This window comes from Rosa rugosa, chromosome 1 (assembly GCF_958449725.1).
Source record: "Rosa rugosa chromosome 1, drRosRugo1.1, whole genome shotgun sequence".
Classification (NCBI taxonomy): domain Eukaryota; kingdom Viridiplantae; phylum Streptophyta; class Magnoliopsida; order Rosales; family Rosaceae; genus Rosa; species Rosa rugosa.
This window is the reverse complement of record NC_084820.1, coordinates 14,327,814-14,350,826: the sequence shown is the minus strand read 5'-3', so window position 1 is coordinate 14,350,826 and position 23,013 is coordinate 14,327,814. Positions and strand designations below refer to the sequence as shown.

Here is a 23,013-nt window from a genome sequence, read left to right as displayed (position 1 = left end):
GCGAGGTCACAAAAGCTACTGTCACCAGCAACAAAAACTACTGTCACTAACAAAAGCTACACTCTCCAAAACCAAAAGTTATTATCCTTACCAACAAAAGCTATTGTCACCAACACCAAAAGCTACTCTCACCAACAACAAGCACTACTATCACCAACACCAAAAAACTACTCTCACCAGTAATAAAAGCTACTCTCACCATCATCAAAAGTTACTCTCAACAACGCTAAAAGCAATAAACAAGCAGAACAAAAGCTACTCCAAGAGACTGAGAAAACTATTCTCAGAAACTAACAAAGCTATGGAAATGTAAATGATACAACTAAAATAAAAAAGTTACTGTAATCGGAAAAAGAAAACAAATTCAATGATATAAAAAGTATGCAGGGTCCAACAATGATATAATTATGTAAAAAGCCACTACCATAGTTGTGAAAATCTATTACAATAGTTGTAGAAAGCTACTATCAATGTGGTAACATTTCAAATGGCCACCATTGATGTTTCTTCTTGTCAAGCTCTACCACGCTACGCTAACCTTAGGCGTTATTTTGCCACCTTCAGCACTAGACTTCATTTCAACATTTCTTGGTTGGCCGAATTATCTCTTGATCAATGGAGCCTTCACTACCCAAATTTACATGATTTTCGTAATCTGGCACTGCAAATGCAAAGGGAAGAATTCAGGAACAAAGATACAACAAAATATTAATATTTGAAATGCAAACTAAAATCAACAGCGTGCAGCTGCACCGTAAATGTGGTACTCTTTATTAACTAGATAATCAAAAACAAGTAATCTAGAAAGCTACTGATATAGGTACATAAACCTATTATGATACATGTACGTACAAAGCTACTTGACCAGTAATAAAAAGCTACTGACAAAGAAATTTATTGCACAAAATCATATGCTGATCGTTCATGTTCGTCCATGTTGATAGTGCAACACAAATCTCAACCAATTAAGAAATGCTAGAGATACGAAATCACAAACAAAAGAAAACTAAGTTTCATATGAAATTCTGATATAGTGCTAGCATTACACTAACATACATGCAATGACATATAAGATAAGACAACAATCAATCAATAACAAATGGCAATAGTTAGAATGTCAATCTTTTCGCTTCCTCTGAGCCTAACAGGGAATGCATTGTAAGCTGCAAGACCTCAAAATGCATTTTCCATTTTTGATTCGATTATAAGAACCCATAGCAGTGAATACTACTCATCGATCATAAACAAAAGTTCAATCCAAATATACTACGATCAATTACTTCATAGTTTTCACTAGGCAATTAAAATCGAGGTTTTCAAAACAATTTGCAGCTACAAGTTCAAATTCAAACGAAATGGAAAATGCGAATTACTTGGGAGACGACAGAGCCGAGGCTTGGAGATGACGGAGCCGAGACTTGGAGACGACAGAGCCGAGACTTGGAGACGACGAAGCTGAGGCAAGGGAGCATGAGAACGCGAGGAACGTCGATGGAGGAACACCGAGAAACGCCGACAGCGCTCAGATCTACACTGAGAATGCGATCCGAAAGCACACCGACACCAAATTCAAAGGACTGCGGTAGACCTTGAACATCTACACGCTCTGGTGGAGTGACGTGAGCTTGTTGGCATCGTGGATCTTCGAGTCGCAGGTCAGATACAAGTAGGCCAAGTCGGTGAGGCAAAAGAAGGCAGCCGGCAACGACTTGCCGGTTCGTAGGGCTTGGGGGAGAAGCCCGGCAAGAAATCTCGCCGCCGAAGTACGAGCGTGAGGTTGAGTTCACAGAGAAACCAGAGGCCTCACTGCGAGCATTCGGTTTCTGAGACGAGTAGAGAATCGAAGATATCTGAGTTGGACTCCAGTGAGGTAGCTCCGATCGGAGCTTCTTCGTCGAAGTCATCGTCTTCAGGCGTGGCGGCGCCGTTTCAAGGTTTTGCAATCTTGGATTGGTTGGAATCTCACCAGATTAGAGGCGGTGGTCGCCGGAATCGGAGGCGGAGACCAAAACGTGAAAATATATGGTCGAGGCCTAGTTAGTTAATACGCGTATAAAACTTCAATACACGTATAATTGAAAAAAACTTCAGTACGGCGTATTATTGAGTTTGACCTTTTAAAACACGTATCCGTTTTATACGGAGTAAAAATACTTGGAATTTGAAAAAAAATTGAAGCGCTAGTTAATTAAAACGCGTATAAAACTTCAGTATGCGTATAATTAAAGAAAAACTTATGTATAGCGTATTGTAATTCAAGCGCCTGATTATATTTTACTTGGGTGCCATATCCTTTTTTTCATGTTTTATCACATATCATGAATGATATAAAATAAAGCAAGAGTTTAGAGTAGATTATTAGTTATTTTGTTACAAAAATAGTGTTTTATATATCCGTATTTTTGAACCCGTTTTTTCTACTACTTGCCGAATTATACATGTATAATTCAAACTTATAAATTTGCCGTATCGCATTTTTTTGACCGTATCGTTAGACTAGGTAAACCGAATAATACATGTACGTTTCTTTGCCAAATTATACGCGTCCCGTTTTTTACTAACTAGGGGTCGAGGAGAGAGAGAGAGAGAGAGAGAGAGAGAGAGAGAGAGGGTTAGGTGAAAGAAGAAGAGAGGGGTAAGGGCGTAAGGCTGATGGAATTAATTGGGTTTCTTAAATGGGAGGGTAAAATCGTCAGGAATGAATTAATTTGTAGAGGCAAATGGCCTTATTTTGTACAAGAAAAATTAAGTGGCTTTATCACTAATTAAAGTTTCAAAAGACCACTTGTGTGCATTTGGACTGAACGGAACAAAATAAGGTTTGATGGCAGGGTTTTTGATTTCCGGAGATTTAAACAGTTCTTCATTAATTCTTTTAAGGAATCGGCGATGTGCTACTTTGCTCCTTGTGGTCGTATTGGTACTGCAACCCCGGTTTATTCTCTGCTGGGAGTTTCTCCTCTTAGAGCGCGAGCCCCAAAGTTTACCCCTGTGGTTTGGGAGTCTCCGCCTCCGGGTTGGATCAAGGCGAACACGGATGGGTCTTTTTCAGATCCTGCTAGAGCTGGCTTTGGCGGGGTCTTTAGGGATTCAGATGGTCTCTTCCTGGGAGGATTTTCTTATAAGGCTGCTGTCCCAAGTGCTATTGATGCTGAGGTTCTAGCAGTTATTGAAGCAGTTGAGGTGGCAATGGTTAGACGTTGGACTCATGTTTGGTTGGAAACTGATTCTGCTTTGGTGGTGCGTTACTTCAATAAACCTGATCTGATTCCTTGGAGATGGCGTATCCCTTGGATGAACTGTTTATACAAGATTAGCCATTTTACCTTTCGGATATCACATATATTCAGAGAAGGAAATGCATTGGCAGATAAATTTGCTCGCTATGGTGCTTTGAATATGGGGGCAATTTGGTGGAGGAAACTCCCTTCATCCTTTCTCCCAGAGTATATGCTAGAGACTTGGCTTCTAGAGTTACTTTTCGCTTCTCTTAGTCCAGGCTTGTTCTTATTTATTTGTTCTGTTACACTTTTAGGTCTTGTTTTCATAATTGTTATGTTCTTATTTTGTACTGTGTGGGGTCTGTCTATCCATCCAGGGAGGTTTTGGTCTAGTCCCCCTCCCATGTTTGTATCTTTGTTCATTTTAATAAATTCCTGGCAAGGGACGGGCGGTGGGCTCCCGGTTGTTGCGGTCCCCTTCGGGGTTGTGTGGGTGCTAGTCACCCCTTTCAGACTGCTTCAGAGGAGCTAATATCGCCTAATCCTTGCTAGTTTAAAAAAAAAAAAAAAAAAAAAAAGTCTTTGGTTTTTTTTTTTTTTTAACGTTTTAAGTCTTGAAATATTCTTAATTATGTAAATAAATGCTATAAAAATAAAAATAAAATTAAAAAATACAAATCTGCCTAGGCGCTAGTCTCCTGGCCTCCGCCCTACTAGCGTCTAGCGATTTTTAGAACCTTGGTAAATACTAAATACCTGATTAATTTACATTTTGAATTGTACGTTATGCCTCAAGTAAGTAATGTTAATTTGGTTAATTCTATGCTATTAGAGTACTGGCAAATGGGGGCTTAAAGTGCAAAATGAGGTATTAGGTTACTGGATTACTTGGGGTGGGGAGATTACTGATTCAAGAACAGGTGGTCGTCACACATCGACTCAAATGGAGAATGGTCATTTTCCTCATGAAGGCTACGGCAAAGCGAGCTATTTTGGCACTCTTCAGTACGCAGACAACGATAAAAACTTCAAAGATGTTCCTGTTGTTCATATGCCACAAAGCCTAGAGGCTACAATGTAGTCCTTATGAATAGAATCTCAATCTATGAAACCCATTTCTATTTTGGAGGTCCTGGGTATTCACCAAGCTGTCCTAATTAGTTATATGGGGAAATATCACCAATGGTCACTGAGTTATGACTTATTCGACACTTAACTCACTGTATTTTCAATAATATCACTTAACTCACTCAGTTTTACATTTGTCTTTCACTTAACTCACTGTCGTTAATTCTACCGTTAAAAGCTATTAAAATTGAGGGTATATTTGACAAAAGCTATTAAAATGATTTTTAAGTGTTTTGACAAATATACCCCCAATTTTAACGGCTTCTAACGGTAGAATTAACGTCAGTGAGTTAAGTGAAATACGGATGTAAAGATGAGTGAGTTAAGTGATATTATTGAAAATACAGTGAGTTAAGTGTCGAATAAGTCATAACTCAGTGACCATTGATGATGTTTTCCCTTAGTTATATATGTTGGAAATCCAACTTCTAAGATCTAATGTAGTATAGCACTTTTTTAGCCATGAATATTATTACCTATGGATTGAGGTGTATTTGGTTTACTTTACTATCCATACATCCAGGCCGCGCGCAAACACATAAAGATCCACAATACAGTTACATTTTATTATAGATTGCACAACAGAACTATGAAACATTGATATGGTATATATAAACTAATAAAAGTAAGCATGTACATTAGTTTTCCGGTTTTTCTCTTGATGTGGCTATCTACAATTACTTCCTCTCTTCTTGTATTGACAAAAATATACGTGCTGCTGATTCAGTTGCTGATCTAAAACTGCGAGGAATAACCTTGATCGCGCGCGTCTGATGCTCCCTCATTTGCACATTTTGAGCAGGTTCCTCAACTTGAGGAGCTGTAGGAAAAAGGGGGAGCACATCGCCTTTGGTCCTGTCTGAAGGACTACTGGGTGTACTACCTTGTAATTCACTCACTACAGAAGCACGGATGTTCCCCATGTAACGTGACATTACTTCCCTCATCTGGCTGGACATGGTGCATGAGCTTTGATGAGGCAAAGTGAAATTAATTTCCCCAGAAGATAACGGGTTTTCATGACTGGAATGATTGATGATTGGCGGGGCATAAGGTGGAAAATAAGTCTGAAGCAAAGGTGGTGTACCAATTCCCATCCCTTGTTGATAAGAAAGTGGAACACCATAAGCTGCATTCAAGTAGTTCATGTTTCCTGGATCGAGGCTCTGTATAGGGCCACAGCTACCATGAATTGGTGCCATGAAATCTCCAATTGGAGGGCATGGCCCTGTATAGGGCTTGTAAGTGAGTCCCTCAGAAGGTAACATTACTGGAACTAACCACAGATTTCCAGGTGGAGGTTGGAAACACAATGGGGCAGATTTGCTGTCAGTGGCTTCAGAAGCTGGTGATGTTTTCCTCAAGTATTGACCATAATTTGATTTCTGCATAACTAGTCCGCTACTGCTGGTATAATTGTTGACAAAAGGTAGAGGGAATTTTCCTACTGTACTTTCCTCTGCACATTCAGTGTTTGAATATGGCTTCTGAGCATGGTCTTTGGGTTTCACAATTGAAGGAGATGGCTCTTGAGATCGCTCTAGTGGCGCCTTCTTCACTGCAGATATTTTCACTACAGGATTTTTCATAAGTGGTCTACCTTCCAACAATAGATCTGGTGATCCAGCCATCAACCTTTGGACCTGTTCCATTTTCAATTTTCACACCCACCTTTTGAAAAGAGTCAAATTGAGAAGCTAATTCACACAGAAAGACTGACAAATTCACCGAGGAATTTATCTATTACCTTTATTAGCCTATGCAACTCAAACAATTGCACTGCAAAGACTCTTTGTTGACTGCAAATAGAAGCATGAAGGTTGGATAAGAGCTAAAGTTTAGACAGGAAATGAGCACAACTCTGTAATGATATGAAAACACAAATGAGGATATGAATGGAGGATACATTGATCCAGAAGGTTAATGATTTGAGTACACCAACGACTCAACAAGACGTAAGCACTTACTTGACAATAGCTTTCCTCATTTTGTAGAACCGTTTTTCACCTAGTACTCCTATGACATCATCAGGGAAGATATCCAGAGCTGGACTAGACTCCACCATGGTCATATCTGAGAGAGCTTCACGTCTGTTTAAAGTTCCTACACGTACAACCCCACAATTTTCTCCACTTCTTTCACTGTTCTTTTCAATCCCATTCAGAAACTTATTTTCATCTCCAAGAAATGACCTCTTATATGATTCCATTCTCCCCTTTGATGAAACTTCTTCAACTGATCCTATTCTAGATTCCACGAAACTGTCATCCTTGAGGGCCTCTCTGTCATGCAAAAGCAAATACTCCATGTTGAAGTGTGCATTAGGACCACGTAGTTTGTTCAAATCAGTCACTGGACTGCTTCTACTTTCTTGACTCATAGATGCATGTTTCCGCTTCAATGATTCAAAATGCTCGACTCTATTTGATGGGATAGATGAAATATTTTCAAACTCCCTGACTCTAGCTAAAGTGAGAGAAATAGACTTTTCCACAGGGTCCTCATTAGTCTGACATGCTTCTTGACTCTGTTCATCGTGGTTTCCTAAATATTTTCTCGACTTTAGCTCTATGGTGCTACTTCCATTCATTTTCTCAATGCAATCACCTTTAAGTTGCAATGTGTAGCTCAAGTGATGTAGTTTATCCTTCCCTTTGCTCCGCAGACTGTTTCTACAATGCAGGGTTGTTGCTTGGGAAGAGATAGGGGACCTAAATTCATCCTCATTCCCAAACTTCTTCGAAGGAAATTTTTTTAAGTTGGAGATAGTATTCGGTTTAAATGAATCGCAGTTAGCTGAAGATGACGATGGCCCTGTGGAACTCAAACTTTGAGAATTTAACTTGGAGGATACCCTTTCATAATCTGTCATTGTAGTATATAACTTAGTCCCAATAGAGGAATAAGACTGAATCTTCTCAGAGAGATGAGAAGGCACAAGCGAGTTGCAATATGGAGTCAATATACTCCTTTGATGGGCGCCAACCTACAAATACAAATCATTCAATTAACCATAGAAGACAAGTACCAAAGCGATACTGTATGGATGAGGGTGCTAAACAACCATCTTATACATTCTGAAACTGTGAAGCAACAAACAAAACTAAAGATAAATCAAAGACAAGTGGGTGCTTAAGTTAATTATACAACAAGCAGGGAAACGATCAGATCATAGGAGAGACTTTACACTGCAACTTCATACCGAGTCAGCTAACTACAATATTAAGGTATGAAAGCCTTTCATGAATGACTAATAAAGAACAGAGCTCAAACAGTCATATTATCAACCAGAAATCTGCAGTCTGCAAGTCTTTTCTTTTAATAAAAACAAATATCTTTATAATAATACAAAATTTGATTTAGATTGCTATACTCACATCACTCCAAGATGTGGATGGAACCAAGCTGCTGCTATTGTTGTTAGCAAGAGGCAACATGGTGGCTGAACAGATAGGGATACTGGACTGCTCATAGAGAGCCATCTTGTTCCTTGGAGGTCCTCTTATCCCTCCTTTCTCTGTTTCATTTACATAAAGCCTAGAAAATATAGGGCTCATCACTTTTTCTTCTTCTTCTCCACCTCTCATTCTCCTCTTCACCGCAAGTTCCCCTCACGAAAATCACAATCTATAGTAAACTCATAAGAAGATCCAAGCTGTATTCTTTCACCAACCAAAAGCTTAGCCTACCCTATATAAAAGGCTCATCAAGAAAATCAACCTACTTCAAAATAGCAAATTTTTGGAACTAGTTCAAACATTAGAAACCAGAAACCAGAAACTAGACTAGCTAGTATTTGAGTTTTTTATGGGTTCACATTAATTGCATAACTACCCCAAGATCAATATCCCTAAAACCAGCAAATCTTCTGACTGAAAAAGTTATAAACAAACAGTAAGAACACTGAATGTATGAAGAACATATGAACATTACAAGTACCAAAGTCAAGAACTTGAGGAAATAAAACTGTGTGGGACATTAATAAAAACACCAACCATGCATGGGGAATCAATCAGAAGACACAATTTTCACTAGTAGCCAAAATGAACCCACCTCTTAAAATCGAAAAGTTGAGCTGAAAATGAGCTGCAGACATCCCAGGAAGTGAAGAAAGATATTTGTGAGGGAGGACAGTTATGAAGGAGAAAGAGGACTTTATAATTCTACTATTGAGGATCTCTTTAACAAAGAGCTGGAGGAAAACTATCAGAGAGGTGTGGGCATTGTAGGACCAAGTGGATAGAATAGAACCAGAACCAGTTTTGGAACCGGACTGAGTCTATTGCTCACATGGAGGATTGGACGAGCCAAATTATGCTATGATTTATGGCCACTAGTTCCTTTTCTCAAAGATTTGGCCAATCTTTGACGAAAAATCTGGTGAAGATTGCGCTTATTGAGCATGTGTTTTATCGTAAAAGAATTTAGGACGACTGTGGCCACGTGAAGTTTGTTCCATGTATGGCTATGACAAAAGTGGGTTCGATTTTTAGGAATTTATGCGACACCTAGATTTGTGAACCACGGTCTGCATTTTATTTCATTTTTTTCTGAGGGAAAATGAATATATTCTTTAAATGACTGTATTAATGACGGACATTACGTAATAGATGTTGACTCAGTCTGAAGAAGATTATAACTCCTACTATATTCAAGATTTTATTGATTTATTTATTTTTTAACCAAAGAGCAAACTTTCATTAAACAAAAACAAATATTACAACAGGGGCTCAAACAAGGGCATGTACATAAAAAGGGAAAAAACTCATACAACAAACAAAGCATCCCAAACCATGAATTTGCCGATTCGTCAGACGTCGCCGGAGAAATAAGGCAGCGCCAAAAAACACAAAGATCTAGACAACCAGTGGTGGAACTACATGAAAGGCTGTTTGGGCTATAGTCCAACCCAGAATTACTGGGATATTTTATATAGTATAAGTGTGCCTTTGTAATTGTTGTCTAACATTGGTTCAATTGGCAAATTGTGGAGTTGTTTTCTTTCTTCCTAAGGACTCACCTTGGTTCGAGTGCCCTTAACTTGCAGTTTTCCCATTTCCTTCTCCCTTTTTGGCATTTTTTTCCCTTTTTGTTCCTGTTTTTTTTTGTCCTTTTCCCATTTTCTTCTCCCTTTCTCTTTTTTTTTCTTTTGTTTTCTTACAACATTTTCTATTCCTAGTTTCTTAAAAATTTCTTCTTACAACATCTTGCCTGTTAATTTTTTTTTGCTCTTCCCCTTTTTGTTCTCCTTTTTTTTTTCTTTAGTTCCAACATGCTCCATTAGTATTTCTTCTAAACTTAAGTCCCAAAATTCTTGAAATCATCGTTGACAACAAAAAAAAAAAAAAAAAAAATCTTGTAAGCTCTTTAAAATAGCCCACCCCTAATTTTCATCCTGGTTCCGCCACTGCAGACAACCAAGCTACTAAAACGCGCCATAGAAACCAGAGTTCACTGGCAAGAATTATAACTAGTGCTCCGACTGTCACTGGCATGTTGGAATGGAACAACCACTGAAAAAGAGTCGCGGAAGGAGTAGTTCAGCATTGAGGAGTCTCGTTGCTTGGTGGAGGTCATCGGGTAGCTGACGCAACTAACACTGTCAAAGGTAACGCTCAAAAGAGCATCAGTGATAGTGGTTGAAGGCGTTGCATGAACGACGGATGCAATGATCCAGAAAAGCATGCGAAGGTGGAGATCGATCTTTGGAGACAGGGAAAAAGTGAAGAAAGTGGAGGAGGAGGAGACAAAGGAAAGTGAGGGACATAGAAGCTAGAGGAATCAGAGATAGCAGAGAGGGAAACGGTAAGCTAGAAGGACGTGATAGAAAAGGGAAAGCCAAAGAAAGAGGCAAGAAACCCCAATTCTGGAATGGAACCTAGAGAAAATTGGCCCAAAGAGGCAGAGAATAAAGCGAGCGACTCTCAAAGCGGCAGAGAGAAAAGCCAACGAAAGGGATTTCTTTAGCAATTGCTTTAGTAAGCTCTAGTATATTCAAGATTAGGTTGCGCACTTATACATAAATGCCTAAAAATACAATCATTACATCAACTTCACATATGCACTCACAATGACTCGAGAGTTCTAAGAAAACATATCACTAATGTGTTTCTAGGAATACTCTTTTGTAAGAAACAATATGATAGCAGAACTATTTTTTTCCACCTAGAAATTCGGAGGAAAACCTAGAGAGAACTTTGAGAGAAAAGTTGCCGACCGTGCCTGTCCGGCTGCGCCTCGACGCTGACGATGTCTTCTAGCCTCGCCGGCGGTCGTCAAGTGCGGCCGGATGGGTTGACGATGTGAGCTAGCGACGGTTGGGGCTGTATGGGCTCCTTAGGCCATGGCTTTGCCTGGCGGCAGTGTCGACACAGGCAGAAGGTTCGCGGCAGAGGGTGGAGCCTGATTGGATCCGTTTTGGATCTCGCTGCTATCGCTGGGTTTGTAGCTGGGCTTCGTATCTGTTCTGGTGGTTTCTATGGTTTGATCCATTCGGATCTAGCCATGAAATCGTTGGAGGCTCATGGATTGATCTCAGTGCTTTCAGCGGAGGAGGGCGACGAGCAGGGATGGACGGGCTTCGGTGCGTGCAGTGGAGGGCGGTTTGCGGTGCTGATCGACGACGTGACTTCGCCAGAGGTTGGGATCTGCAAGCAGCGGCGTGACGGGATTGGACGCACGATGGTGGTCGCTGGGCTGTCTGTGCAGCACATGTCGTGGGTCGGGCTCAGTGGCTGGAGCTCTTGGGCCCTAATCCGGTGATGGGCCTGGTCTGGACCTGATGCATCTTGGGCCTGGGATTTTACTCGGGGTTCAAGATGATTTATTTTATTTTTTACTGTTTTTAGTTACTAGTATTTTCCTTGCTTTGGGAATCCTAGGTTTGTATTACTCTCTAATTTTGTTAGGGAACTACGCACTTTCGTGCCTCTAGCAAATCCTCTTGAGTAGTTACGACGGAGGATTCTCGAGACAAGGGCTTGGGAAGATTTTGGTTCCCGGGTCTCCTTGCCTAGTACTTGACGTTGAGTCTTTTACTACTTGCTTCTTAGTTCTCTCTAGTTGTACACCAATTGAGGTCTCTAGGCGACTAGGTTTACTTTTCAAAGAGAGGTTTTGTAGTGAGGATTTGATCTCCTGTATGTAGGCTCAATAAGTGAGCGCATGTGTTAACAGTGAGGGTCACCTGTCCTTTGCTTGGTAGCTTATACCATGTATGATTTTGGTGTAAGACAGCATTCGATGTACGTGCCTTCTGGCCATGGATATATGAATGAAAGTATCTCTTTTCTCAAAAAGGAATACTCTTTTGTGTAGATCCTGTCAAGGGTAAAAAGGGAAAGTTACTCGTATTAAGTCAATGTAAAAGTATAAAGTAGAAAAACAAGTCTGATATATCGTGTGCAAGGTTGTTGTTTCTGGTGGCTTTCTCCGGGTACCTCACGCAGAATGCTATACCGTCTGGGGTACCGATGCACCTCCTAAATCCTGTACCAAGAACACACGCTTACACCTCTCCGATGCCTGAGTGAGAAGCTAATATAGGTGTATAGTAAGTAAATAGTAGACAAAGGAGTTATTACCCGTAAAAGGTGGTTGTGCTAATGCCTTTATACTCGAGCATGTGAAGGAAGTCTCCCCCATCTTCGATGTGGGACACTAGTTGTTCTTCTGATGCCATATCAGTCCTGTGTGTAAATAGTTGGGCTGTGCCGGCCTTGCCCAGGGTGCTGGGTGCCCGGGGTGGCATCCCAAATGAACCCCGCCATGGTGGGTCGTGAACCCGGCCCATGGCATAGTACATGGGAGTACCGATGGGGCCCAGCCGATAGTGCCAAACTTAGTTGAGACTTCCCTAGTATGTACAAGTCCCCCAAGTTCCCGTTCAAGATGTTTCTTGGGTGGGGACTTATTATTGTCTCGGAAGTTTGGCACTAGTGTGCCTATAGGGAGTCCCCCAAGTTCCCGTTCAAGGGATATCTTGAGCGGGTTACGGTGTAGGTAGCTAATCTACACGCTGCGATAGGGTGAGGGTTGAGCCTCCGGTACCCAATGGGGTAGAGAGGACTTGACTCTGATACCCGATGGGGAATAGGAAGTGAGACTCCGGTACCCAATGGGGTAGAGGATGCGAGCCTTCGGTACCCGATGGGGTAGAGAGAGGACTTGACTCTGATACCCGATGGGGAATAGAAAGTGAGACTCCGGTACCCAATGGGGTAGAGGATGTGAGCCTTCGGTACCCGATGGGGTAGAGAGAGGACTTGGCTCTAATACCCGATGGGGTAGAGGAAGTGAGACTCCGGTACCCAATGGGGTAGAGGATGTGAGCCTCCGGTACCCTATGGGGCAGAGAGAGGACTTGGCTCTGATACCCGATGGGGTAGAGGAAGTGAGACTCCGGTACCCAATGGGGTAGAGGATGTGAGCCTTCCGGTACCCAATGGGGCAGAGAGAGGACTTGGCTCTGATACCCGATGGGGTAGAGGAAGTGAGCCTCGTGGTACCCAATGGGGTAGGCGGTGCATGTCAGCCACGTGGGGCAGACTGAGTGCAATAAATGCCCGTCCCCTCAACTGACAGTTTTCGAGACGTGGGACACGTGTAGTGATCTTGCGGTTGAGGTCTTTTTGTCTTCAACGGCCCTGATGCTTTGGAGATTGAATTTAAGAGGGAAACAGATTGTTTCCCTTCTCACTTTTTCCAAAATTCTGAGAATTTGCGAGTTTGCTTTTTTACCTTCTCTCTGCGTGCCTCTGTTGCTGTGAGGAGTGAAGACGAAAGCCTTGAGGTGTGATCACAGAGAAGGCCTTGGCCGGATTAGCGACTGCAGGAAAAGAGGTAAGAGAATGTGGTTTTCGTTTGGCATGTTTTTTTTTTGTTTTTCTTGGGTTTTTTGTTTGTGCTGCGTTTCTGGGTTTTTTTTCTGGGCTTTTTGTTTGTTTGCGTTTCTGGGTTTTTCAGAATAAGCAATATGTGAAAGTGGGTAGGGATTGCTACAGCCGATTGGGTGTTTATGGACTTTGCTTGAAATTCTGGGTTTTTTTCTGGGTTTCTTCTGGGTTTTTTTTCTGGGTTTTTTTCTGGGTTTTTTTTTTTTCTGGGTTTTTCGTTTAAAGTGGGGAGTGATCCGCGCTTCACCATGGTCTTAGATCTGGCTAGGCTAACCCTTGTGCTTCTGATTCCAGATACATCGAGTTTGAAGTCCCCGGTATCGTAGTTAGGATGGAATCAGAAACCAAGGGTGGGGATGCGGGATCGTCGTACCAGTCCTCTGCCAGGCAAGCTGAAGTGGACATCGATCGGTACTTAGCGCAAGTAAGTCAATTAGCAGAGAATACCGGATCCTCGACTGGGGTGTTCTCGGAGAGCAGTGAGGAGTCCGACGAGGGTGAGAGCGAGGGAGGGTCGGCGGAGGCCCCGGTAGTCACGGTGGCAATTCCAGAGGGCATACCGAAGCCTAGGTATACACTTGCGGACGGGACCGTATGCGACGAACCCTGGAGAAGTATGACAATGAAGGAGATCATCGCCATGCGACTGAAGTGGGGAATACCGGATACAGTGGAGCTTAGGCCTCTCAAGGATGGAGAGATGGCCGAAAATCCTGCCCTGGGGTGGGTGGCGCTGCACGAGAACCAGTTCCACCAAGGATTATCGCTACCTCTGCCCCGGTGCCTACAGTATCTGCTGCGGATGTTGAACCTGTCACCGGGGCAGTTGACCCCGAATGCTATTCGTCAAATATACAGTATGTTGGCCATGTGGGACTTGTGCCAACAAGGGTGGCCTTCCGTAAATGAATTCCGCGCGGTGCACAGGGTCCTGTACTCGAGGAAGCTGTCCTGTGCGGGTACGGTGACATTTGCTGCTAGGGACTACGAACCACTAGTTACTGATATGCCTTCCTCGATGAGAAAAAGGTGGAGGAACAAAGTATTTCTAGCCGGGGGCCGGTGGCAAATCAAAAATAAGAAGTGGCAGCTGACCGGTACCTTCCAAGCCATCGGGGACCAGGCCTACAGTTTGTCTGAGGTAGAAAGGAAGAGGATAGCCCGGGTATATGCCGTTTGGAGTGAGAAGGAGAGGAGCTCTTATAGATTCATCCGGCACTCTGTACTTTATAGGCTAGGACTAGGATGGCTTCCTGGTGAGGCTGAAAGGGTGTTTTTTTTTTTTTTTTTTTTTTTTTACCCTATCCTTTTTCCTTGACTAACTTCGAACTGATTGCAGTGAAAGCACCGAAGAGGAAACCCCGGAAAGGCAAAGAGGAGGACAAGATGGATGATAATCAGCTGATGGATATGCTGATGGGGCAGGGAGAAGACGCCCTTCACATTGAAGTCGACCTAGGGTCGAAAACTACGGGTCGGTCCGTTGAAGAGACCCTACTGGAGCTTACTGATGCGGGGTATGGGGAACCTGATCCTGAAGCTCTCGCGACCCAAGTCGTACATCCGTCAGTTGCTGACGTCATTACCATTGCTGATACCGGAAAGGAAAAAGCACCGGCCTCCGTATCTATTTCCTCCCGCTCCACTGGGAGTGATGAGGCCTTGCTTCCGGGTGAGAAGAAGAGATCTCACAAGCATCGGCACCGAAGCGAGAAGCATGAGGTGACGTACACCGGCCGGGATGTTAAGGGATCCGGTGTCAAGAGACAGAAGAAGGATCACCCGGTACCCGAGTCGTCGCCTTCGCTTGCCCTGTTCTCTCCTGCCCTTCCGGTAATCCCCAAAAAGCCCATCAAGCAGCTGCTGAGTGAGTACGGGGTTGCTGATGAGAAGTTCGTGCGGGCCATGCTTAGTGACCTGAAGGACATTGATCTCGACCGGGTGCGGGCCAAAGACAATACTCCCAAAGAGAATCGCCGTATTGCCCGGGAATCCATGATGCGGGTACGAGTTTGCTTTACCCTTGTAGCCTTTTATTACCATATATACATTTTAATCGGTGCGCTTGCAGGCACTCTTCAATGTGTACGCGGTGGATGCCAGCGAGGAAGATACTCAACTGAAGGAGGAGGTTAGCAATCTCTCCGGGCAGGTGAAGTATCTTCATGGCGAGAAGGCCAAGCTGGAGAAGGAGCGGGACTCCTTGAAGAAGAAGATTGAGTCTTTGACTCCCCTGGTTGCCGAGATGGACGCGGCCAAGCAGCGGATCGCGGAGCTTGAATCTGAAATCTCTGAGGCCCGGGAAGAGGTGAAAAGTGTCCGGGACTCCGAAAAAGAGGCTGCGGAGTGTGCCACATCCTGGAAGGAGAAAGCAGACTACCTGGAGGAGCGTCTTCCCGCGGAGAAGCACGAGGCTGTAGAGGAGTACAAGGCCTCCGAAGAGCTCATTGCCATGCTGGCTGCTGCCCAAGACAAAGCTGTTATCATGAAGTTCAAGGAATGGGTGGCGGCCGGGTACTTGGACTAGGCCAAATTCAGGCGGGGCCTTCTTGAGAAGAAGAAGAAAGACAAGGATGCTGCGGCCAGGTCTGGTGCCGGTGGATCCCAGAGTACCGGTGGGGAGCAGTAATACCTGGATTCCTTTTTTTTTTTTTTATATGTTTTTTTTTTTTTAGTAGAAGTTACCCTTGCCTTGAACAATGGCGTAATTCCTGTGCTTGGTAGTCCAGGCTTTTGTGGATTAAAATTTTTTGAATTTGAATGGGAATTGGAAAGGAATTAAAATTTCTAGGTTTTTGTACCTTAAGCACTTACTTGCATCACTTATTACCGGAATAGAGTAACTGACAATAGCTATGTCCGGGCATGTCCGGGGTAGGTAAAAAAATGCTAGAAATGGTCTGAATAATTCATTTTTCCATTCAAATACCACATGGTGGTTAAATACAGAATGAGTACCCGATGGGTTGCTTGCCATAGCTGTATGGTCAAAAAGCAAAAGCTAGGACAAGATGCTCCCGGAGCTACTTGTAATAGTACCGCAGGCGCTGGGTATTCCATGGATGCCGGGATACGACTCCGTCCATGTCCCGGATGAAAAAGGTTGCGGGGCCTACCTCTTCAATGATCTCGTAAGGGCCTGTCCAGGATGGATCCAGTCCCCGGGGCTCTGGGTAGACCTGCTTCATGACCCAGTCCCCCAACTTCAGTGTGCGGGATTGTACCTTGGCATCGTAGCAGCGAGCTATCCTCCGCTTGTTAGCCAAGTTATGCATGTGTGCCACATCCCTTCGTTCCTCTAGTAAATCGGCATCGAGTTGTAGGCCTTCCGAGTTGGTACCCGCATCGAAGTATTCGATCTGGGGACTCTGGACCTGTGTTTCAATAGGGAGTACCGCTTCTGTCCCGAAAGCCATGCAGAATGGGGTCTCTCCGGTGGCCTCTGTTGCCGTGGTCCTAATAGCCCACAACACCTCCGGGAGTTTAGCATCCCAAAGTCCCTTGGCATCGTCGAGCTTCTTTTTCAGTATCTTCTTGATGATCTTGTTGACAGCCTCGACCTGACCGTTGGTCTGGGGGTGGGCCGGGGATGCATATAGAATCCTGGTGCCCAGGTTCTCTGTGTAAGCCCTCAACTCATCATTGTCAAACTGGGTACCATTGTCCGTGATTATGGTGTCCGGGACTCCAAACTTGCAGTAGATGTTCTTCCACAGGAAATTTTTTACCTTTTCCGTGGTGATGGCGACAAGAGGTTCTGCTTCAACCCACTTTGTTTGATAGTCCACAGCGACGATGGCGTATTTGAATTGTCCCACTGCAGTGGGAAGTTTACCAATCAAGTCCAAACCCCACTGACAGAACGGCCACGGTGCCAGGAGGATGGAGAGAGCAATGGGCGGTGCCCTTGGGATATTTGCATACATTTGGCACTTGTGGCAAGAACTGGATATTGTTTGGGCTAGGGCCGACATGGTTGGCCAGAAATATCCTGCCCTTAGGGTCTTGTGTGCAAGAGACCGGGCTCCGGCATGGTTACCACATACACCAGCATGTATGTCCTTCATTATTTTGTGACCTTCCTCCGGTGTTACACACCTCAGACTGGGGAAGCAGTGGCCTCTCCGGTATAACTTGCCATTCATGATCGTGTATCGAGCTGACCTTAACTGCAGTCTTCTGGCCTCGACCTTATCATCCGGTGCCAGGCCGTCGATCATGTATTTCAAAATTGGGTCCATCCACGAAGCTGTGTGATCCACAGCGAATATTTCTGACACCGTTTTAGAGGTGCTAGGTCTCTCGAGTATTTCGACTTTAGTGGCTCCATAGGTAGGACTTGGGGAAGTTGATGCAAGCTTAGCAAGGGCGTCTGCCTTGTCGTTTTCTGCCCTCGGTATTTGGGTAAAAATGTAGGAGGTGAACCTCTGCACTAATGCCCGAGCCAGAGCCTGGTAAGAGGACATGTGGGGTTCCTTTGCCTCGAAGTTACCGCTGACCTGGTTTACGACTAACTGGGAATCACTGAAAATACTAAGGTGCTGCACCCCTAGTTCCCGGGCGATCTGCAGACCTGCTATGAGTGCCTCGTACTCTGCGGTGTTGTTGGATGCCTTGAAGGCAAATTTGAGGGCGTACTCGTAGACTTGATCGTCCGGGCTAATTAGCAGGATACCGGCTCCACTTGTTTTCTTGTTGGATGCGCCATCAACATATAATCGCCAAGTGCTTGGTGGAGGCGGATCCGGGGCTAATGGTTCAGGTGATTCCAGGGAAGGGTTATGGGAGGGAATCGCCTCAGAAATAAAATCTGCCGCTGCCTGGCCCTTGATAGCTGTCCGGGGTTGGTACTTGATATCGAACTCTCCCAGCTCGATGGCCCATTTAATTAACATGCCCGATGTCTCCGGTTTCTGCAAAACCTGCCTCAGCGGGTGATTAGTGAAAACGGTGATTGAATGTGCTTGGAAGTAATGCCTAAGCTTCCGGGCCGATACCAGGAGGGCCAGTGCTATTTTTTCAATGTCCGGGTACCTGGATTCTGCACCAGTGTACCCCTTTCCAGCATAGTACACCGGGTACTCGGAATCGGAGTCCTTCCTAATCAGAGCTGAGCTTACAGCCGTTGAAGATGCCGCCAGATATATGTAGAGCATTTCTCCTGGAACAGGTTTGTAAAGTAGAGGTACCGCTGATAAGTACGCCTTCAAGCCAATAAAAGCAGTCTCGTGCTCAGATGTCCAGGCTATTACCTCGACGTGCTGGGTTTTTAGCAGTTTGAAGAAAGGAGTACACTTGTCCGTCAGCCTGGAGATGAACCTTGACAGGGCGGCCACCTTGCCTGTAAGAGATTGGACCTCGTTCCGGTAGGTTGGGGATACCATGTCTAATATAGCCTACACCTTCTCCGGGTTGGCCTCGATCCCCCTGTGGCTAATGATGTACCCGAGAAACTTTCCTACCTCGACCCCGAAGATGCACTTCTGCGGGTTAAGCTGCATACCATTGCGTAATATGATGGTGAAGACGATTGACAAGTTGGTTACGTGGTCCTCCGGAGTTAAACTTTTTACCAGCATATCGTCCACGTAAACTTCCATGATAGTACCGATAACCTCCTCAAACATAGAGTTGACGAGCCGCTGATAAGTGGCACCTGCGTTCTTTAATCCGAAAGGCATGACCTGGTAACAGTAGAGACCCTTATCTGTGGTGAAGGCAGTGTGCTCCTCGTCTGCCGGGTTCATTCGAATTTGGTTGTACCCACTGAACGCATCCATGAAACTGAGTAAGCGGTACCCAGCAGTGGAGTCGATTAGTTGGTCAATTCGCGGGAGCGGGAAGCTATCCTTGGGGCATGCCCGGTTGAGGTTTGTGTAGTCCACACACATGCGCCATGATCCCTGAGATTTCTTTGGCACCATGACCACGTTGGCTAACCACCGGGGATACGTGACTTCCCTGACAAAGTTGATGGCCATCAACTTCTTTACTTCAGCCTGGATAGCCCGGTACTTATCGTGTGTGAAGGCCCTCCTCTTTTGTCTTACCGGTGCTGAATAAGGGACAATACTAAGATTGTGCGTGGCTATCTCCATTGGTATACCGGGCATGTCCTCATATGACCAGGCGAATGCAGATGAGTTTGAGCGGAGGAACGAGATCAACCTTTCCCTGATAACCGGAGACAGCCTAGTACCTATCTTAACAGTCCTGTCCGGGAACTGCTCTGATAGCACCACCTCCTCAATGTCCTCTACGGCACCGGGCCGTTCCTCGTCTGAATCGGTATCGTCCCTGGGATCCTCGTACCTGTCTGTCAGAGGGTTAGTAGCCACGGGCAACATCTCAGACTTTCCCCTGCCGCGAGATACGGTCAATGAATAGCATTTCCTCGCTGCGGCCTGGTCACCCCGGATCGTAGCAATGCCGACCGGGGTTGGCACCTTCATCATCAGCATGTGACCTGCAATGAAGGTTTTCAGACGCCAAAGTGCCGGTCGGCCTAGGATAGCATTATAGGATGAGACGCAGTCCACCACGATGAACTCTGTCTTGATGGTTGAACAATTTGGGCTTTCGCCTACCGTGATCGATAGGTAATCTGATCCGAGTGGTTGGACGATATCCCCTGAAAAGCTAATGAGGGGCTCATTATCCTGCGACAGCTTGGCTCTCCCTCTGTTCAAAGCTTTGTACGCATCGCGAAATAATACGCTAACTGAGGCCCCGGTGTCCACGAGAACCCGGGACATTATATAATGGTCCATTTGGAGCGTGATTAAGAAGGGATCATCATGGGGCATTTTCAGATCGGCCTCCTCCTCCTGCAGGAATGTCACCGATGTCCATCCGGTACCACCGTCTTGCCGCGGGGCCTTGTGGAAGTTGAAAACTTCCGGATGACCGAAACTAGAATTTCGCCTCTTCCTCTGGGGATGTAATTCCTTCGGGCCCCCACCGTGGATCGTGAAGATTTGGCCGTACACGTCCACCGCTCCTATCTCCTTAGCAGGCAGGTACCGCTGAAGCTTGCGCCTCTGGATAAGGGACTCGATAGTATTTTTTAAAGCAACACAGAGATTGGTATTGTGTCCAGCATCCTCGTGATAAGTGCAGAACTTTCCGGTATCTTGCTGGGTAAGTTTACTCTTCGGGAACTTCCTTGGGGGTGGGCCCGGTATCTCATCCTTACTTTCGTTCCAAATAGTCTCGTATGAAGCGTTAAGGATTGTGAACACCTTATACCGGGGGGGTGGTGGTGTTCGCGGAGCTTGCTGTACCCCTGGCTCCCGCTGATGGTGAGTGGTCCCATAACTGTTAGTCCTGGACGAGGACTCTTTGCTTCTTTTGCCCGAGGTATGGGGTGACCTGTCATGACTATGGGCCCACTCCCTCTTTCGTGGCTCATCCCTAACAGTTGAAGCCGGGGTTGGCACCCGTAGCTCTGGTCTGGGGGTATCCCCGTAGGTTTCGAATTCGGCCTGGGCGTGTCTGATGGCAGTGGCCATCAGCTCGTCGTAGTTGGCTGGAGGATTATGGTTGATCCCATAGAGAAATTCTTCGCGCCTTAAGCCTCTCCTGAAAGCCAGCTCGGCCAGTTCCTTATTAAGGTCCCGGCACTTGGCGGTAGCCGCCTGCCACCGATTCACAAAAGACTTCAAAGTTTCATTCTCTCCCTGCTGGACCTTTAACAGGCCCTTTGGTGTGTGTATCCCATCGGTGCGTAAGATGAATCGAGCTACAAACTTGTCAGCTAACTCCTTGAAGTTCCCTACAGAACCGACCGGCAGTTCGTAGAACCAACTCAAAGCTTCCCCCGACAAGGTTTCCTGGAACATATTACAACACACCTCATCCGTATATCCCTTGGCGCTTGTTTGCGAACGGAAGGCCTGTAGATGCTGATAGGGGTCTCCAACCCCCGTGTAGTCAATCTTCAGTGGCTTCGACATATCCGCTCGAATGGCTCCTCTGACCTGTTGGGTGAAAGGGCCCGGGCGGTCCTCGTAGGTGGCCAGGGCCCTCCATGTGTCCCTGTTTTCTGTGGCCTGCACCCTTGCCTGCAGAGCATGCAAAGAGTTGCTCATTTGCACAAGTAATGCCGTGTTTGCGTCGGTTACCGGGGGAATATTCGGTACCGGCTGTGGCAACGGTGGTGGTGGTAGATGCCTCAAGCTTTCCGGGAATAACTCTACCGGTACTTGGATTACCCGCTGGGCAGCGTTCACGCCCGTTGCTGGTTGGGATGCCCTAGCCAGGGCCTGGGTGAGCGCCTCGTTGTGCTGGTGCCTCCGGTCCAGTGCTCGGGCCAGCGTTGTGTTTTCATCTTCCAGCTCCTGCATTTTCTGTTGCGTAAGGCGGTTTGTTTCCCAATCGGTACTCTGTTGTTCCCGATCGATCCTGGATTGTTCCCTGAAGGCTGCTATCTCCGCCCGCATGGATTCAAATTCCGATACCGGAGACACTTGGTCCGGGACATGCAGGTCCGAGGATCCGAGACCATGAATTTCTTCAACACCTGGCGCTTCTGCTTATGAAGTACCCGGAGAGAATATCAGTGCCCGGGCGACACTTCTACCTTCTCCCGCCGTTCCTTCCGGCTCAGTCATGACTAGGCCCCTATCTGGCGCGCCAATGTTTCTGGTGGCTTTCTCCGAGTACCTCACGCAGAATGCTATACCGTCTGGGGTACCGATGCACCTCCTAAATCCTGTACCAAGAACACACGCTTAGAGGGGTAAACCGTACCGGACGGTTTACACCTCTCCGATGCCTGAGTGAGAAGCTAATATAGGTGTATAGTAAGTAAATAGTAGACAAAGGAGTTATTACCCGTAAAAGGTGGTTGTGCTAATGCCTTTATACTCGAGCATGTGAAGGAAGTCTCCCCCATCTTCGATGTGGGACACTAGTTGTTCTTCTGATGCCATATCAGTCCTGTGTGTAAATAGTTGGGCTGTGCCGGCCTTGCCCAGGGTGCTGGGTGCCCGGGGTGGCATCCCAAATGAACCCCGCCATGGTGGGTCGTGAACCCGGCCCATGGCATAGTACATGGGAGTACCGATGGGGCCCAGCCGATAGTGCCAAATTTAGTTGAGACTTCCCTAGTATGTACAGTTGTATTTTTTTTGCATCAATATACGAAGCTCTCTCTCTTTTCTGGGTTTTTCATCATCTTCTTCAGTCTTCCTTACAATTCTATCAAATCCCTTGATCATATAATTACGTAAATTAATTAATATGTGTTTATGTGATTTGTGAATTGATTCTTATGTTGTGATTTAGATGTTGCATCATGATTTTATGACAAATGGTATCAATGCTTTAGTCTTTTCACAAATACATAAATCATACACCTATTTGTTTTATTTTAGAAAAATAAAATAAATAAAATTAATTTAAAAAATAAATACTTAGAATTAAAACAATCATTTTGTTATTTGGGGATTGGACTGAGTTAGGGCATATCTGAGGTTGATTTTCTCAGAAGAAAGGGATTAAAGACCCCTGCTTAAGCTATTTGGGTTGTTGAAAGGGTGGATTTGCTTGCTGTGATATTGCTTTGGATATGTTTCAGCTAATAATCTTATACATCAAGTGATGCAAAGGCAAAGGTATGTATTATGAAACCTAACTTATTCAATCTTCAATATTGCAGATGGAAAGTGTTGACATGTGTGTGTGTGTTTGTAGAATCACATTGAGAATTAACGCATGGCTCCTTCACTGCCGTGAGAATTTCCTTGAATAGACACACTTTTCGATCG

The 23,013-nt window shown here is 45.1% G+C and overlaps 1 protein-coding gene across 5 annotated transcripts; it reads right to left on the bottom strand.

Annotated features, from left to right (window-relative positions):
* Positions 1 to 4,892: 4,892 nt before the first annotated feature.
* LOC133719940 (protein HEADING DATE 3B-like) lies at positions 4,893 to 8,673 on the bottom strand. 5 transcript variants are annotated; one of them, XM_062146134.1, is made up of 5 exons: positions 8,403 to 8,673; positions 7,727 to 8,039; positions 6,317 to 7,335; positions 6,097 to 6,148; positions 4,893 to 5,992 (listed from the first exon to the last, which is right to left on the bottom strand). In XM_062146134.1, the coding sequence occupies exons 2-5, from the start codon at positions 7,934 to 7,936 to the stop codon at positions 5,027 to 5,029; spliced, it is 2,247 nt and encodes a 748-aa protein (XP_062002118.1). In that variant the 5' UTR covers positions 7,937 to 8,039; positions 8,403 to 8,673; the 3' UTR covers positions 4,893 to 5,026. The 5 variants fall into 5 exon arrangements, with proteins under 5 accessions (XP_062002118.1, XP_062002126.1, XP_062002136.1 ...); XM_062146142.1 differs by having other exon boundaries at positions 7,727 to 8,034; XM_062146152.1 differs by having other exon boundaries at positions 7,727 to 7,976.
* Positions 8,674 to 23,013: the final 14,340 nt, after the last annotated feature.

Coding starts and splice junctions, on each gene's coding strand:
- LOC133719940 (XM_062146134.1), bottom strand. CDS start 7,936: ATGAGAGGTGGAGAAGAAGAAGAAAAAGTGATGAGCCCTATATTTTCT. Junction 6,149..6,316: donor ATGAGGAAAGCTATTGTCAA/GTAAGTGCTTAC, acceptor TTCTATTTGCAG/TCAACAAAGAGTCTTTGCAG. Junction 5,993..6,096: donor AGTTGCATAGGCTAATAAAG/GTAATAGATAAA, acceptor AAAATGGAACAG/GTCCAAAGGTTGATGGCTGG.